Genomic DNA, 18,009 nt, shown 5'->3' on the forward strand with positions numbered 1-18,009 from the left:
GTCCATTTATGTGGTCATATTTTAAATTGAAATGCCTGCCTCATGGTATAATTATTCACAAGCAACTATACACAAAATGCAAGTTTCTAACTCTTACCTTAAATAGTTTATGTTGGTGAAGCTCAGAAATTAAGAAGAGGCCACTCTACCCTCTCAAGGTCTTTCAGTGGATTCAAGATGTTTAGCTGTATAAGAAAATGCTGGCACTGAGATGGCAGCCACCTCATACTTTGCCATGGCGGCAATGGGCAACCTCTTTTCTGGTCATTGTAATGATGGAGAGATCAGTGGCCCGGATGCATGGAGCCAGCAAAACAACTATTCATTCATGGAATGCAGCATACTGTCTCGCAAAAGGAAAAGTGTAGGACAACCAGCCATAATGTATCAATAGGATGATTTATGTCGTTAAATCACATTTTCTATTTGGTTCATTTTTTTTATTGTTTTTATTTTATTCTGAGATCCTGAGTGGGTTGAATGGGGGTGGTCATGGGGGTGGGTGGGTGTCTTTAACTCTGATTATCATTAACACTCTGTATTGTACATGTTTACTTGGAAAATAAAAAACATTTGATCAAGAAAAAAAAGATGTTCAGCTGTAACAGGTTCTCAAATATGGGTATCATAGAATCATATAATCATATTATTTTTTAAATAAATTGACATTGTATGTGTATTAAGTGTATTTCTATCAATTACAGATAGGAATGGAAACAATTAGACTGTATCCTTTTAAATATATAAATTTGTCAATTAAAATAATATTGCTATTCCAGTGTGCATAAAAATTGTATATATGCGCACCCTAACTTCCATGGGAGTGGTGACAGGTAGTAGTAGGGGTTTGATGCATTGTGGATTAGGTGGTGGCCGAAGGCAGGGGCCTTGGTGTACCAATCCTCCGTTACTGAAGCTGGCTCTTGGGACATGGAATGTAACCTCTCTGGTTGGAAAGGAGCCTGAGCTGGTGTGTGAGGCTGAGAGATACCAACTAGATATAGTTGGGCTCACCTCAACACACGGTTTGGGTTCTGGAACCAATCCTCTTGAGAGAGGCTGGATTTTATTCTTTTCTGGAGTTGCCCAGGGTGAAAGGCGGAGGGCTGGAGTGGGCTTACTCATAGCTCCCTGGCTTGCTGCCTGTGTGTTGGGGTTTTCCCCAGTAGACAAGAGGGTTGCTTCCCTGCACCTTCGGGTTAGGGAACGTGCACTGATTGTTGTTTGTGCCTCCGCCGCATGCATAGGCCTCTCCTGGACCTCTGGTGCATGCATAGGCCTCTCCTGGGCCACCGGCACATACTCTCGCACAGGCCTCTTCTGGGCCTCTGGTGCATGTACAGGCCTCTCCTGGGCCTCTGGCGCATACATAGATTTCCCCTGGGGAACGTGATCACTACTCCCCCTCCCCAAAAAAAATTGTTGGGGCCTCCAGGGGTGAGGCTGGTGGGATCAGGTGAGGGAGGTCCATAGCTGGGGGGACAGCATCAGCAGGTGTGGTTCCCGTGGTGATGACCTCTAGGGGCGCTGTGGCAGCGAGGCACAGAACAAGGGGTGTGCTTTTCTTCACCCGGTCTTGGTGGAGCCAAGAAGAACACACAGACACAACTACTTCTCTGTGGCTTTCTCTGCGATGACTGCACCTCATCGGAGGCATTAGGAGTTCGCAGTGGCTTTTGAAAGCCAACCAAGAGCCAAGCCAACACTCGTCTGTGTATGCATTCCATCTGCCCGGATCTTGCACTACAGGTCGCTCTTCGCTGTAGTGTTTATAAAGATGGGCAGACACATAGTGCTTACTAGGTATCTCGTCACAAAGGCCAGTTGAAACTGAAAGTAACTTTGCTTTCTTCTTTGCGCGACGAGACTCCCCTGTACCCACAGCGCAAGGGGAATTCCTGTCTCTGGTTCGCTCTGAGAGTTAAACTGAATTGAACCAGCCAACATCTCATTACAGTGATTAAACTCACCAGAGTCTCGCTCCCTCTGTGTGTCCTTGTTAGGTTGGTTATTATGTAACACAGCGTGCGCTACTGAGCGAGGAGGCGGACACAAGCGCTGAGGAGAGCGAGATTTATTAAAGGGAATTCCAAACCCACGGACGTATGAGCAGACATGGGTCGTAACGTGAGGGCAGTCCAAACAAGATAGATAGATAAGCATAACGACACACAATAACACAAGGGTAAGGTAGTGGTGTCGACTACAGTTTATTTGTGCATACTAAGTCTATCTCATCTCATTAAAACTAGATTTTAATATGTACTGTTTAGCACCCATAGTCTTTGGACCCATGGCCCCGCCTTTGTTACACAGGAGATTAGACAGGGTGTTACACGTGTTTGTGTGTGAATGTGTTGGCTCTCTGTGTTCAGTTTAAGTATCATGTTAGAGGAACAAAAGTAGGCTTAATCAGCTAAGACAAATGTATGTGAGAAATGGATTTGATAGAATTCCATAATACACATACAACACAGAATGAAGCTCACAGAAAACTAGAAATAGCAAATATGAAGTTGTAATTTATGTGAATTATATTTAAACTGGTGAAGTCTTAAAAGTCATGATACCGACACAGGATGAAGCTCAATAAAAACTGGAAAAAGCAAATATGAGGTTGAAATTTTTGTGAATTTTATAGCTTATTATGGTGTTTTATACAGACAAAAAAGATGACCAGTTCACTGTTTCTGAATTTCTCCAGGTTTCTGTCTCAGTCTGACCCCCATCTTGTATGGTCTGGGTGTGAGTGTGATTCCATATACAGGAGTGAAGTCTGGTTCTCCTGCATCTTCAGGCCAGACAAACTGGAACCGGCGCAGCAGGGAGACCAAGATGAGGAAGAGCTCCATGCGAGCCAGACCCTCACCAAGACACATGCGAGGCCCTACACACACACACACACACACACACACACACACACACACAGACACACACAGACAGAGAGAATAACCTTGTCAGGTAATCAGGGCATTAAATTAAGCCCAATCAACAGACTCAAGCATACTCAAAATGGAGTAAACTCTCACCTGCAGAAAAGGGTAGGAAGGCTTCAGGTTTCTCAAACTGTCCCTGGTCATTGAGGAAGTTGGCTGGGTTGAACTCATGAGGAAACTTCCACTGGTCTTCCTCACTTAGTACTGAGGAGAGATTGGGGATGATAAGAGTGCCCTGGAACATGAATGATGAAAGAAGGAACTATTAGACAAATAACTATAGCAACATAACTAAAAGTAACAATGTAACTGTCATTGTTACTTTTGGGATGCTGTAGCCCATGAGTTGAGTATCTCTCGATGTGCTGTGGAACACACTCAGAGGTACAGTGTTTGCAACACGCTGAGACTCGTGAATCACAGCCTGTGTGTACGGCATGTTGTGTCTGTCCTCAAAAGATGCCTGAGCTTTTCCCTCTAGAACCTCATCAATCTCCTGCCAGCATCTCTCTATAAACACAAGTCAGAGAGCATTACTGCACTAATCCTCTGGGAAATTTCTGCTTCTATGCGACTTAGTAACTTCATTACAAGAAACACATTACGCAAATGGTATGCCATGGAAAGCTTCACTAATAGAGTTTAGTATCAGATTTTCATTCATCTTTATGTGTATATAACTAATGTCAATTTGTACTGAACTGAATATATTCAACATATGGAACTACTACTGCCCATGTTCAATTCATAAAAATACCAATAATATTATATTTATGAAGTACAATAGTTGTGTTACAGTTTAGACCTTGAATGTGTGGATGAGCCATGAGGTAGAGGAATGCTGTTAGGAGGGTGTTGGAGGTGGTGTCTGTCCCAGCAACATGCAGGTCTATCACTAGCCCCAAAAAATTCTTCTCACCAAAAGAAGATTGATCATCTCCTTTCTATTAAAAATAAGACATCATCTGATAAGACTTACATAATTATATATTGTGTATCTCTGTGGTACCTTGAAAAACCATACGTAAGAAGTAACATGTTGAGGGAGTTTCCTTCAGTCAGACCAGGTCAAACTTCTCAATAACTCACTTTATCAAGTTCGTCTAGGTAGCAGTCAACAAAGTCTCTTGGCTCTCCTGATACTCTTGTTAGCTTATGCGTGTTTATCATGTTTAGTAAGATTTGTTTAACTCTGTTGAAATTTTGAAAGGCCTTCTTAAAAGGAAGGGGAAGACCTCTCACCACAGGAAGTGAATCATAGATCTGGAAGAAAATAAATAAGTCATCACAGAACTGCAATTTCAAATGTCTTAATGCAAATATCATTTCAGACAATACAGTGACTCACTATTGACCAGGGTCCATTGATGATCTTTAAATTTTCAGTGAAACATCTAACAATCTCTTTGAGGGTTTGGTGCTCATATTCGAAGCGTGTGCCAAATAAAACCAGGTAGATGATGTTTGATGCAGCATCGTGGAACAAAGTCTTAGGATTCATATCTGCTCCTGCATATATACACACATTTGTGACAAATTTACATTTACATTTTACGGCATTAGGCAGACGCCCTTAACCAGAGCAACTTACATTTTTATCTCATTTTTATACAAGTGAGCAATTGAGGGTTAAGGGCCTTGCTCGGGGGCACCACAGTCATGGCCTCAGGTCTCGGAACCCACGACCCTCCGGTCACAAGACCAGTTCCCTAACCACCAGGCAATGACTGCCTTTGCTTTCATAATGTTGCTAAACAGCTGTTGTCAACAAGTAAGAAATCTTTAAATGATTTCACATGTGAGACAGTGACTAAAAAAGTGATTAGAAACAACATTACAATACCAGCACTTTTCTCCAACCGTGCAACAAGGTGTTCAATCTCCCCCAGAATCCTCTTCTCCATAGACTGCTTCCCCAGGCCAAAGTTCCTCAGGGTCATGAGGGCAAAACGTCGATGCTCCCTCCATGCAGAACCATAGTCAGCAAATATGAAACCTGTGATGTTGGACTTTTATAAGTAACTTTGGTTCTATTGAAACATGCAAAAATTGTAATACATAATTAAAATGAGAAAAATCTAGATTAAACCATGGACTCTACAAAGGAATAGCAGCTTGATCTCAGTGTGATCAGTGGGACAGATGTCATAATTGTTGGGTTTTACCAGTTTTTTGTATTATGCTGTTGACCATGAGATTCTGTGGGCGTCCAGAAAAGTCAGCAGCATTGGTCACCAAAGCCTCCTTCACAGCCTTGATTCCAGTAAGAACCACTGCTGGATTTCTGCCAATATACAGGCTGTAAACATTCCCATAGCGTTCAGCCAACTAAATAGATACAACAAACAAGGAACAAGTCATTCAGCTATTCAACTCTTTATCTCTTGTAAAGCTTCAGTTTGGTATACTACACTGTCCATTATGGTGGTCAAAGTTTTTAATAGAATTGCCAGCTTCATGGTATAATAGTATATTCACAAAAAATAGTATAATATAATATTCACAAACAATTAAACATAAGCTACTGTATTTAAAGTAAGAGTCATAAACTTGCATTTTACATTTTTACAGAAATGAAGAAGATGCCACTCTACCCTCTCAAGGTCTTTCAGTGGATTCAAGATGTTTAGCTGTAAGAGGTTCCCAAATATGGGTACTGGTCGGGGTCCTGGAGGGAAGTTCTTAGGCCTTTGGATCCTGATGATGATGCAGATGAAGATTATACAAATCCAAACCAGAACCAAGGATCCCAGCATGATGGCTGTTCCACTGCAGCTTTCCACACTTTGTACCTTTGATACGCGTCCAACTAATAAACCTGCCTCTGAACCCTGTTGGCAGACAGCCAGACAGAAGAAAGTTCATTTGTAGTTCTCAACATATTTAGTACTGAAAAGGTTAAATCAAATATATTTGTATAGCGCTTTTCACAACATATGTTGTCACAAGGTGAGTAAAAAAGACTGCAAATTGTATTGTATTTCTACAAATTACAGTTTGCAATGGAAAAAATTGACTTCATCCTTTTAAATAAAAGATTTTTAGTAAGTAAGTAAAACTTTATTTATATAGCACTTTTCTAGGTTTTATCACAAAGTGCTTTACAAAGGTAGATAGCAATAAAATACAACACAAGATCATAATAATACAATAAAATCCTACTTAAGGTAGAAATTAAAATACAAGACTAAAAACACGTCAATCAAACGCTGTTAAACGCAAGAGAGTAAAAATGTGTTTTTAAACATTTTTTAAAAACCAGAACCGACTCAGAAAGTCTAACATTAACAGGGAGATTGTTCCACAATTTCGGGGCATAAACCGCAAAAGCCCGGTCCCCCTAAGATGTTAGTTTTGTATGGGGGACAGTTAGCAACCCCTGATCTGAAGACCTGAGACTTCTTGCACTATTAAAAGGATGTAAGAGCTCAGTAATGTAAGATGGAGTCTCATTATGGACGGCCTGATAAGTAAGCATTAAAATTCTAAAATTTATTCTGTAGCCTACCGGTAACCAGTGTAAAGAAGCCAATATGGGTGTAATATGTTCCTGTCGCTTTTAGTAAATTAAAGTAATACTGCTATACCATAGTGCATAAAATGGTACTGTAATGGCGAGGTAGGCCAGCACGACGAGGAGAGTGGAATTCGCAAAAACAGACATTTATTCTTTGGTGAAAAGTGCGAATAGTGCACACTAAACATGAACACGTTTGATTTGATTTTTATTCATCAGAGATAATGCACAACAAATACATTAACCTAGAGATCAGGAGAGATGCATTGTGCCAGGTTATAGCCATAAGCCAATTTCCACCTGTAGTCCCTGGACAGGTTGATATTTAAACAGAATAATTGTTCAATGGATGAACGAAACCTTTAACACAAATACGGGCATACAACATATAAAATTCATCTTTCAATTACACCATTCATAAAACTTATAAAAATCCTCCAGTTATAACAAAACAATAATTTGTTCACATACACACACCTGTACGTCTTCAAACTTTCCCAGACAAACCTCTAACTCACACGTCGTTACTAATGGGTGCAAACTTGCTTAGATAAGAGCCATTTCTTTATCAGATGTGCGAACGTTGGGAAACTTTTACATGTTATAATCTCATTTGGCAAAGTATTCCAATGACTCATGGCAACAACTGAAAACGCAGATAAAGCAAAGGAGGTCCTATATTTTGGGATGCTGCACTGTCCTCTAGAGGTCGCTCTTGTGACTCAAGCAGTTTTTTCTGAGCTCAATGTTATAATTTAAACCTTCTTAAAGGAGGCGCAGCTACTCCATAGATGACTTTAAAAAGTAGACAAATATTTGCATAGATTATTAAATTGTCAAAACTAAGAAAATCGTATTTAGAAAGAATATGACATTGGTGATATTGTCTAAATTTCTTATCATGAATTTTTATTTATTTAATTCCAATGGCTTTAAGACTGTTTTACTAGCCTGCAAACAACTTGTCATACAGTACTGAAAACGTGAGAGAATGTGTTACCAAGTCAAATTTCAAAGACTTTCACAGTTTTTTTTTTACATGATTTTTGAAAGTTAAAGTTGAGTCAAGTGTTACACCTAAATAAGTACAGCGTAAATGTGTAGACTCAGACAAATACGAGCACGGGACACTCCATGAACGCATATTATATAAATAAACTAAACAAGACCCAAGTGATCACGGGGACGAGCCACATATGAGATGGAACACACGCACACGGAACCACACCCCAGGAAATACACATATAGACATAACCAGACGTAGACTACACCTACACACGCCCAAAGGGAGGGGCCAGGCCAAGCTACAATTTGCACAGGCTCACCAAAATTGGACAATAGAAGATTAGAAAAATGTTGCCTGGTCTGATGAGTCTCAATTCCTGCTGTGACATTCAGATGGTAGGGTCAGAATTTGGCATCAACAACATGAAAGCATGGCACCATCCTGCCTTGTATCAACGATTCAGGCTGCTGGTGGTGCAATGGTTTGAGGGATATTTTCCTGGCACACTTTGGGCCCATTAGTATTGATGCGCGGTGATGGAGCGGTGTGTGGGAGAAATTAACCTAACCTTGGATGACATAATCGTGTTCTCTAAATCTCTGGAAGAGCATGAGGAACGACTGATCAAAGTTCTGAACCGGTTGAAGGAGTATGGATTGAAGTTGTCGCCAGAGAAGTGTAAACTATTCCAGACTTCAGTCTGTTACCTAGGTCATATTGTTTCACGAAATGGTGTTGAGACGGATCCAGAAAAAATTGCTGCCTTAAAAACCTGGCCAAGACCCCAAAACCTAAAAGAGTTAAGATCATTCTTAGGATTTTCGGGGTATTATCGAAGATTTGTCAAAGACTACTCTACGATAGTGAAGCCGTTAAATGACCTGACTTCTGGATATCCTCCTTTGAAGAGAGGTGCCAAGAACCCAGTCAAAACCAGGTACTGGAACCCCAAGGAGCCTTTTCAGGGTCGCTGGACAACCATGTGCCAGCAGGCCTTTGAGGCAATCATTGATCGGCTTACCATGGCGCCTGTGCTAGGTTTCGCCAACCCCAAACTTCCATACATCCTTCACACAGACGCAAGTACTATGGGGTTGGGCGCGGCACTCTACCAAGACCAAGATGGACAAAGAAGGGCAATTGCCTTTGCGAGCAGAGGCCTTACCCGAAGTGAAGCAAGGTACCCTGCTCACAAATTAGAATTTCTTGCGCTGAAGTGGGCAGTTGTAGATAAGTTCAGTGACTACCTCTATGGTAACACCTTTACTGTAGTCACTGATAGCAACCCGCTAACATATATATTGACATCTGCCAAGCTAGATGCCACCAGCTACAGATGGCTTTCTGCACTTTCCACCTTCTCTTTCAGCTTACAATACAGAGCAGGGAAACAAAATTTGGATGCCGATGCCTTGTCTAGGAGGCCCCATGGGGGGCTTGTGAATGACCTGTTTTCACAAAAAGAGAGTGAGCGCATCCAGCAGTTTGCCCTTTCCCACCAAGGGGGACCACCTTTTCAGAGTTCTGACCAGGAAGTAGTAAGGGCCATTTGTGACAAACATTTAGCCACCGTCTATTCAGACCTTGCTCTGGTGGAGTCACTTGCTGTACGTCCCTGCGCCATACCTGATGAGCTTAATGAGGAACCTTCTCTGGTTGGACATGCTATTCTTCCACAGTTGTCCAGTGCAGATATTGCTGAACAGCAAAGAGCTGATCAGGTTCTCGCAGCGGTAATACACCAGCTGGAGACAGGGGAGAAACCTCCTCCTGTGCTACGCCAAGAGCTTCCAGACCTTCACCTACTCCTAAGGGAGTGGAACAAGCTAGAGCTAAGAGGCAACATTCTGTATAGACGCAGGCAGGAAGGTGATTGTACACACTATCAGCTGGTGCTGCCCTCAGGGTCCCGATCGGCTGTTCTACAGCACTTACATGATGACATGGGTCACATGGGGGTGGAGCGCACTCTAGATCTCGTCAGATCCTGATTTTATTGGCCCAGAATGGCCACTGATGTTGAAAAGAAAATACAAACTTGCGGTAGATGTGTCCGTAGGAAAGCTTTACCAGATAAAGCCGCTCCTTTGGTTAATATCCTCACATCCAGACCACTTGAATTAGTTTGTATTGATTTTCTATCAATTGAACCAGACAATAGGAACAAGAACAAGCAAGATGTCCTTGTTATCACAGACCACTTCACTAAATATGCAGTGGCTGTACCAACCCCAGATCAGAAAGCACGTACCGTGGCAAAGTGTTTGTGGGATGTGTTCATCGCTCACTATGGCCTACCAGAACACCTTCATAGTGATCGAGGTGCAGATTTTGAGTCTCATCTGGTTAAAGAGCTGTGTGCTGTGGCAGGGATTCAGAAGTGCCGGACCAGTCCATACCATCCTCGAGGGAACCCAGTGGAGAGGTTCAACCGGACTTTATTGAGTATGCTTGGCACGCTCAAAGACAAACAAAAATCACATTGGTGCGATTATGTGAAATCTCTAGTCCATGCATATAATTGTACCAGAAACGAGGTTACTGGGTTTAGTCCCTATGAGCTCATGTTTGGGAAACAACCTTGACTGGCAGTTAGAGGTGTGCCAAAAAATCGATTCATATATCAAAAATCGATTCTCATTTACTACGATTCAGAATTGATTTTAAATGTCCCAAAATCGATTCTAAGTCGTGGTGAAGTCTCGCGTTACGTAATTACAATGACATGGTTTTTAAATGTCTTCATGGTCTTGCCCCTCTTTACCTACAGTTGTGATCAAATTTATTCAACCCCCAATGCTGCGAAGGGTTTTATGGAATTCAGTGCACATTTGTAATTGTGTTCATAATGAAATCTTACAAGGACTTGTTAAAGAACTAAATGCAACTAAGATAGCATCAATTTTTTTTGTCATAAAGTATTAAATGGCCTTTTTGTGATTTCTTCATTGACACAATTATTCAACCCCTTTACGACTACCACTCCTAAGAACAGAGGTTCATTCCAGTGTTTTCCATCAGGTATTGAAAACATCTGTGGATGTCAACGAGCAGCAATCAAGCATGATAAGCACCAATTAGGCAGATTTAAAAGGACTGTGATACTCAGCTCCTTCTAGACATCTACTGGTGTGTTTCCAAGCATGGTGAAGGCAAGAGAATGGTCCCAGAAGACAAGAGAAGAGGTTATTGCTCTTCACAAGAATGGCAATGGATATAAAAAGATTGCGAAGTTGTTAAATATTCCAAGAGACACTATCGGAAGCATCATTCGCAAGTTCAAGTTAAAGGGCACAGTGGAAACGTTACCTGGTCGTGGCAGAAAGAAGATCCTGACCGCGACTGCTGTGCGCTACCTGAAGCGTAATGTGGAGAAAAATCCCCGCGTGACTGCTAAGGAACTGAAAAAAGACCTGTCAGATGTGGGCACTGAAGTTTCAGCTCAGACAATAAGGCGCGCACTGCATAACGAAGACCTCCATGCCAGAACGCCCAGACGCACCCCCTTGCTGACTCCAAAGAACAAGAAAAGTCGACTGCAGTATGCCAAAAGTCATGTGGACAAGCCACAAAGGTTTTGGAACAGTGTACTGTGGTCAGATGAAACTAAATTAGAACTGTTTGGGACAATGAACCAGCGCTATGTTTGGAGAAGGAAGAACCAGGCTTATGAACAAAAGAACACCTTGCCTACTGTGAAGCATGGCGGGGGGTCAATTATGCTTTGGGGCTGTTTTGCTTCTAATGGTACAGGAAAGCTTCAACGTGTGCAGGGTACCATGAATTCCCTTCAGTACCAGAAGATCTTGGAGGAAAATGTGATGGAGTCAGTCACAAACCTGCGGCTTGGGAGACGTTGGACCTTCCAACAGGACAATGATCCGAAGCACACATCCAAGTCCACTAGAGCATGGTTGAACATGAAAGGCTGGAACATTCTAGAGTGGCCATCGCAATCACCAGACTTAAATCCAACTGAGAACCTCTGGTGGGACCTAAAGAAGGCAGTTGCAGTGCGCAAGCCTAAGAATGTGACTGAACTGGAGGCTTTTGCCCATGAAGAATGGGCTAAGATACCCATAGGTCGCTGCAAGACACTTGTGTCAAGCTATGCTTCACGCTTGAAAGCTGTCATAACTGGAAAAGGATGTTGTACTAAGTACTAAAAAATAATGTCACTAGGGGGTTGAATAAAACTGATAATGATGTGAGCACAGTAAAGACATTTGTGGTTATTCCATCATAAATATTATGTTATGTTTGTCTAATTTATAAGTGCCTCTTTGATATAATTGTAAATAAGATGACTGAAATGATCAAAATCAATGTCAAACTGGCCAAAACACTTTATTTTAGTGGGGGTTGAATAAATTTGATCACAACTGTAAGTGAAATGATGGTTAGATATGTTCCAGTCAGGTCTCTCAGGTCTTCAAACAGTAATCTACTGGTGATTCCTAAAAGCCGATTAAAGATTGGCGAGGGTGCTTTTAGCCACTATGACCCAAAGCTCTGGAATTCTCTTCCTGAAGAGCTCAGAGGCATTTCATCCTTGCATAGTTTTAAGAGCAGTCTCAAAACATTCCTGTTTAGATCCGCTTTTAGTTAAGAAACTCTCTTAATAGTTTTATCTTATTTACTTTACTTTTTATTATCTTACTTACTTCACTTTTTACTTTTTATGTTATTTTAATATTTTTATCTTTAATTTTTTAACATTTTCTTTTTGTCTTTTTGTCTTTGTCTTATCTCCTTTTAATGTTTCTTTTATTTATACTGTAAAGCACTTTGAGTTACATGTATGTATGAAAGGTGCTATACAAATAAAGATTATTATTATTATATTATATTATTACAAAATTACGCGAGACTTTACGCAGCATGTTCTGGGACACACTCATGCGCGGAAAAGGTTCAAAACACATGGAGGAAAGAGATATTCAACCTGTCCGGTCTTCATTTAAGGCAAAAATATGGGTTCATTTTGGTTTTTACCGAATGCCGGGGATGACCGAACTGGACACAATGTAGCTCGTGTGCAAGGCTTGTGTAACGCGGTGAGCACGGGAGCGTTAATATAGAGAAGGGTGAGAAATAATATAGAGAAGGATGGACCCAAGTGCCGGCTCGCAAGAGCAAGACGTTTGACACTCGTCAAATGTATTAGCGAGAGGGAAACGCGCACAGCGACCCAGAACGAACAAACAAAACAACACGGAAGACTCAACGCGCAAGAGAATAGAAAGCAAAACCGTGAGGGCACGGAGTAAATAGAAACAAAAAACCAATGCGGAAAATACAACGCGTGAAAAATAACACTCAACCTTAGTGAGACGGGAGGAAGAAACAAAACAACAACAGTAACTAAAAAACAGCGCGGATAAATGCAACGCGAAAACGAAACCAAGGACACCAGCAGAAGTAACTGGCAAAAACCCTGCAGCAAAATAAAACCCTTCCCAAAAATAAAGGCAAAACGGATAGGAAGACATACAGGATTGGGAAAACTTGAGATGGGTCAGGAAGTGACGCATGAGATACTCGAATAAGTAAAGAGAAAGCATAACAGAGAGAGGTGGCAAGACACCATTAAACGATAGAAAGCAGAGACTGGCTGAGAAGGTACGGTTACGTCGGTTTAGTCTGGGACTGACTCTGGTGCCCCTAGCGACGGCTGGGGGAACTGCATCTGAGCCAGCCCTGACAGCTCGCAAAATGAACCTCAAGAATTTTGGTAACAACAAAAACCATTTTATTTTACCAAAGCACTTAATTTTTGTTAATTAAATGTGAAAGACACTTAATTTTCTGTATTTGTCGTTCTGTCTTGCAAAGCAGACTGTAGTAGATCATGCAGATTTTATAGACTGAAGCAGACATTTTTATAAATCAAATCGTTTTTTGAATCGAAAATTGTTTTTAATCGAAAATCGATTTTTGCATTGAGTTGTGGCCCCCAAAATCGGAATCGAATCGAATCGTGAGATAGTAAACGATTCCCACCCCTACTGGCAGTTGACCTTGCTTTTGGCCTACCTGTAGGGGACAAGAAGAAGGCACCACATTCACAGTATGTAAAAGCATTAAAGTCACATCTGGAGGAGAGCTACAAACTGGCAACCCAAGCAACAATGAAGTCAGCTCTCAAAAATAAGGTGAGATTTGACAAGCTGGTCACGGAGTCGACACTCGATGTGGGAGATAGAGTTTTAGTGAGGAATGTTCGCGTCAGAGGGAAGCATAAGCTTTCAGACAAGTGGGAGCATGCTGTACATGTTGTGGTCAAACATGCTGGTGAGCTTCCTGTGTATTCTGTAAGACCAGAAAAAGAAGAGGGTCCTCTTCGCACTCTACACAGAGATATGTTGCTCCCTTGTGGATTCCTTCCAGCAGCAGAACAGGAACAGCATACCCCACCAGTTAAAGCAAGAAGGCCCAGAACACGCCAAACCCCTTGCGAAGAGATGGACGATGGTATAACAGACACAGAAGATGAAGCGATTGACCATGCAGTGCTCTACAAGTTCAGTTCACCTCAACCTCTAGAAATTGTGAAGAGCACATATGAGTGTGATGGCACTGGAGTTAGTGAAATTCACAAGACAAGCAGTCCACAGAACACCCTTGAATTGCAAGACCCACCTGTCTCTATCATTGGGTCAGACCTACCAGAGAGTAACCTTGCTGAAGAAATTGCTCCTAACCTACCTGAACACCTACCTCAGTCAATTGCAGGTTCCCAACCTTTCCCAAATCTTGTGAGAAGACCTGCTGGGGAACAGTTTGCAGAATTGCCTGGAAATCCACTTCAATTGAGTGATCAAAAGTCTTTACCTGTCCCTGGTTTTCCTGCAGGAGAATTCCAGGTTGGACCAGAACTGGTGCACACTAGTGCTGGAGAGTCTAAGATTGATGCTGTAAAAGTAAATGATAGAACCGGTGAACCACAAGTAATAACATCACCTGTAGAAGAAGGCTTATCTGTGGAACAGTGTGAGTCGGAACCAAACTGTGCAGGTGATACTGACTGCCATGGTGTTGATGATGTAGCAAGCAATCCTGTCAGAAGGTCGAGCATAGAGCGAGTGCCCGCTCGAAGGTTTCATTTCCCAGAGCTGGGAAACCCTCTAGTCTCAGTAGTAACATCCTTGTTTCAAGGGTTGAATGCTGCTATAGTAGGTTCTCTTAATAGTAGGGAGATGGATGATTATGGTTTGAACATGCCAACGTCGCTAGCGGAGCCAGTGACCTGCCAACCATATGCATATGTACGAGGACGTCCACATGTTTAAGAGGGAAGAGATGTAACCCGCATTTCATGTGGTGTTAATGCCAGTCATAACCGCCGGTTGGCGAAGGGTTAACTTTTGCCTGACATATGCGTGGCATCCTACAATCTCAACCAATTAGAATAGAAAGTAAAATTTTGTTCTGCACGCTCAGCAGAACGCTGTTTCCTATAGGAGCTGCTCAGTGGCGGACTTAGCAATTTGGGGGCTCAAGGCGAATTTAGCTAGGGGGCCCATCAACATTAATATGCGAGAAATAAGTTAAGCCAGGTTCACACTACACGATTTTCGGCTGGTTTTTCAGTCGCCGACTGTTTTTGTAGATCGCCGACAGAAACCTGTGGTCGGAGGCAAATCGGCGATCACTCGGCGCTCGCTCAGTCATGTAGTGTGAACTGCTGAAAGACGCTCGTCAACTCATCGCAGACAACCGGCAGATATCTAGCATGTTTAATATCTAGCATGGGCGCAGATGGAAATTCTGAAGTGAGAGGGACCAAGGTGTACAATATATACGTTTATGCTTGTAGATGCTAGATTTCGGATGGGGTCAATATAAATCTGGAGGGGACATGTCCCCCCCGTCCCCAGTGCCATCTGCGCCCCTGATATCTAGCCCAGTCGGCGACTGAGTCAACAGCAGCGGCTAGCTACAGCCAATGGGAACGCGGAGAGAGAACCGCGGCACCGCTGAAGATATCTCTGAAGAATGTACAAAAACTTTCAAGAATGCTTTCAAAACAGTAACCCAGCAAACACACAAAATCCTCACCTTTCTTACAACTTTACTACAACACTGTGTTTAAGTTATTGTGACAGCACTGGAGAAATAGTGCGATTGATTATATCTATGTTCACTGCAACGGAGAGATGAAATAATTCTGGCAATTTGGGACTATGGAGTGTTTAAACGGTAAAAAAATAATAATAACGAAAATGTGGAGTACATGTACATTGTTTTTTCTTCTACGTGGTGTTGCTGGTTCTCGCGAGAGTTTCGTTTTCGTGTTCTCGTGTTTTTGGACGGCAGCCAGATGAGTCTGCGATTCCCCAATCGTTTAATTCGTGAGCCCACGTCGCCGATCAGTCATGTAGTGTGAAAGCCACAACAACTGAGAGACTCGCGATTACAGCACAACCAGTCATGTAGTGTGAACGGCACAAAAACCTGACGACTGAAAAGTCAGTAGTGTGAACCTGGCTTTAGCTAGACAAGGGGGCCCTACAGTGGGAGGGGCCCAAGGCAATTGCCTAGCAACGCCTCTATGCAAAGACCGCCTCTGGAGCTGCTTTAGCAAATCACAGCTGGGGATCGAATGGTTCCGCCTACTGCTTTGCGTAGTCTACCAAGACTGCCACTCTTTCTTTCTTTTGTTCTTTTTCTGATGATTCCCCTCGTGTTGAGACGTGTAGTAGTAGTAGTTATTTGAGGAAAATAATAGTAGAAATCCTGCTATCAAAATTCATGAAACAGTACTACAAACGAAAAAAATTGGGGACTTCAAATCTCCTATATCCAGCTGAACTGACGGAGAATTAGTGAGCAAATAACGGTCAGGTTTTTTATTGGGGATAATCAGACTCCGGGGAGACGGTGCCTGGTGGACCTACTGGAGAGTTAGATGGCGAGCCACCCACGAGTTGGACTACTTTCTTTTGAGTGTCATCTTCACTATATACTGGTGAAGTAGGAACAAACTAGTCTGAAAGACTGTTACCTTCCTTCCACTCACTATCTTGAGCACTACATGTACTTTTATTATTTTTAATACCTGTTTCAAATTTGATTTGTGTGTGTTGACTTGTTGCTAAACCAAAGGGGACACAAGTGAAATAATTTTTATAATTTCTGATTATATCTGTACATATAATCAGCTGTTATTTTCTTTAGCCCTGTAACTCTGTACATCCACCTTCATTCTCCAGTAAAGTGTCCATTCCCTTTGAGCCGTATCAGTCTCCTGTGCATGCTGTCACACACCTCACCTCCTCACAGAACCTAGATATACTGGTCCATAGCCTTATTTCAGTTCTGATCTCCACTTATATTGGCAAGGCAGAACGCCTGCCGCTGTAGGTGGTAACTGCGTTAAACTCAGGTGTTACATATAGCCGACATATCTGCAGCATCTGCGTGATGCTATCATGTCAATATGGACCAGACTCTCTGAGGAATGTTTCCAGTACCTTGTTTAATCTATACCACGAAGGATTAAGGCAGTTCTGAAGGTAAAAGTTGTGCCTAATAAAGTGGCCGGTGAGTCTATGAGGCAACGTTTTCGTCACAGTTTTTACTGACATTAACTTCAGTACCTTTAAAATGGTCGAATTGTACAGAAAATGTTTAGCTGGTTACTTTAACAAATGCAACTACCATGAACAGAAACAAGTGTGTTCACATCTTTACAAACCATTTTGTAAATCGCATTGCAAATAAGGTGAAACCTTAGGCTATACACAGTGAAACGTCTCTGAAAACTTTTCATAAAGACCACTTGGACAGTAACTTAAAAATACACTGAAACACAGCATCTGTCGGGACTGTGATGTTTGAGCCAAAATTATTCTTTTAGATTTAAATATTTTTGTGAACGTGTAGGAAGTGCTATGAACATGTTACCATGAAAACTTTAAATGTAGCCTACTCTTGTATACAAACATTTTCAGAATTGTAAGACAAAGTAATTACAAAAACTCTACTTTTGAGTTCTATAATGTTACCATGTTTCTGAGAAAGACATGTAATCCATAAAGTAAATTAATAATCTCACATACTTTATTACTTTTACCTTTTGTAGTTTGTCCTCGATTGATATTCTCAGATTCAGCAAGTTCACATATTCCGAATCCCCAACACGTCTGAAGGAAGGAGTGGCTGCTCCCAGAATTCTCTGCTCTCTGTCCAACGGACCATTAATCAAGTGGCTGAATCAGACACATTTGGTCACATCTATTTTTATTTATGTGAGTTTATTTCCGAATTATAATACCGCTACAGGTCCCAGGGAAGAAAATGTACTTTTTCTGAAAAAAAAAACAATATTCAAAAGCATTATTTTACCATTATTTATTTATGTGTTGTTGAGTCCTTAATGTATAATGTTGTGTCCTCGACATTGAAATTTTGTCTATGTTTATAGGCATGGATGTAATTTTGAAGCAAAAGTAAATCCAAAAGCAGAAAGTATATGTTATGAAAAGTGCTGTCAATTCCAGGTGCCGCGATTAAAAGGATTTTGCTCAAGCTTGCTAGATTTTCTA

General features: G+C 41.7%; 1 protein-coding gene across 5 annotated transcripts; it reads right to left on the reverse strand.

The window, feature by feature from the left end:
- Window positions 1-2,191: 2,191 nt before the first annotated feature.
- LOC143527107 (cytochrome P450 2F2-like) lies at window positions 2,192-17,671 on the reverse strand. Of its 5 annotated transcripts, XM_077022073.1 has the most exons (12): window positions 17,538-17,671; window positions 14,294-14,374; window positions 5,729-5,767; window positions 5,531-5,633; window positions 5,102-5,264; window positions 4,780-4,932; window positions 4,285-4,445; window positions 4,026-4,199; window positions 3,742-3,880; window positions 3,259-3,446; window positions 3,030-3,171; window positions 2,192-2,887 (listed from the first exon to the last, which is right to left on the reverse strand). In XM_077022073.1, the coding sequence occupies exons 5-12, from the start codon at window positions 5,127-5,129 to the stop codon at window positions 2,682-2,684; spliced, it is 1,191 nt and encodes a 396-aa protein (XP_076878188.1). In that variant the 5' UTR covers window positions 5,130-5,264; window positions 5,531-5,633; window positions 5,729-5,767; window positions 14,294-14,374; window positions 17,538-17,671; the 3' UTR covers window positions 2,192-2,681. The 5 variants fall into 5 exon arrangements, with proteins under 5 accessions (XP_076878188.1, XP_076878186.1, XP_076878189.1 ...); XM_077022071.1 differs by having other exon boundaries at window positions 5,531-5,767; XM_077022074.1 differs by lacking the exon at window positions 14,294-14,374 and having other exon boundaries at window positions 17,538-17,626.
- Window positions 17,672-18,009: the final 338 nt, after the last annotated feature.

This window comes from Brachyhypopomus gauderio, chromosome 11, assembly GCF_052324685.1.
Source record: "Brachyhypopomus gauderio isolate BG-103 chromosome 11, BGAUD_0.2, whole genome shotgun sequence".
Taxonomy (NCBI): domain Eukaryota; kingdom Metazoa; phylum Chordata; class Actinopteri; order Gymnotiformes; family Hypopomidae; genus Brachyhypopomus; species Brachyhypopomus gauderio.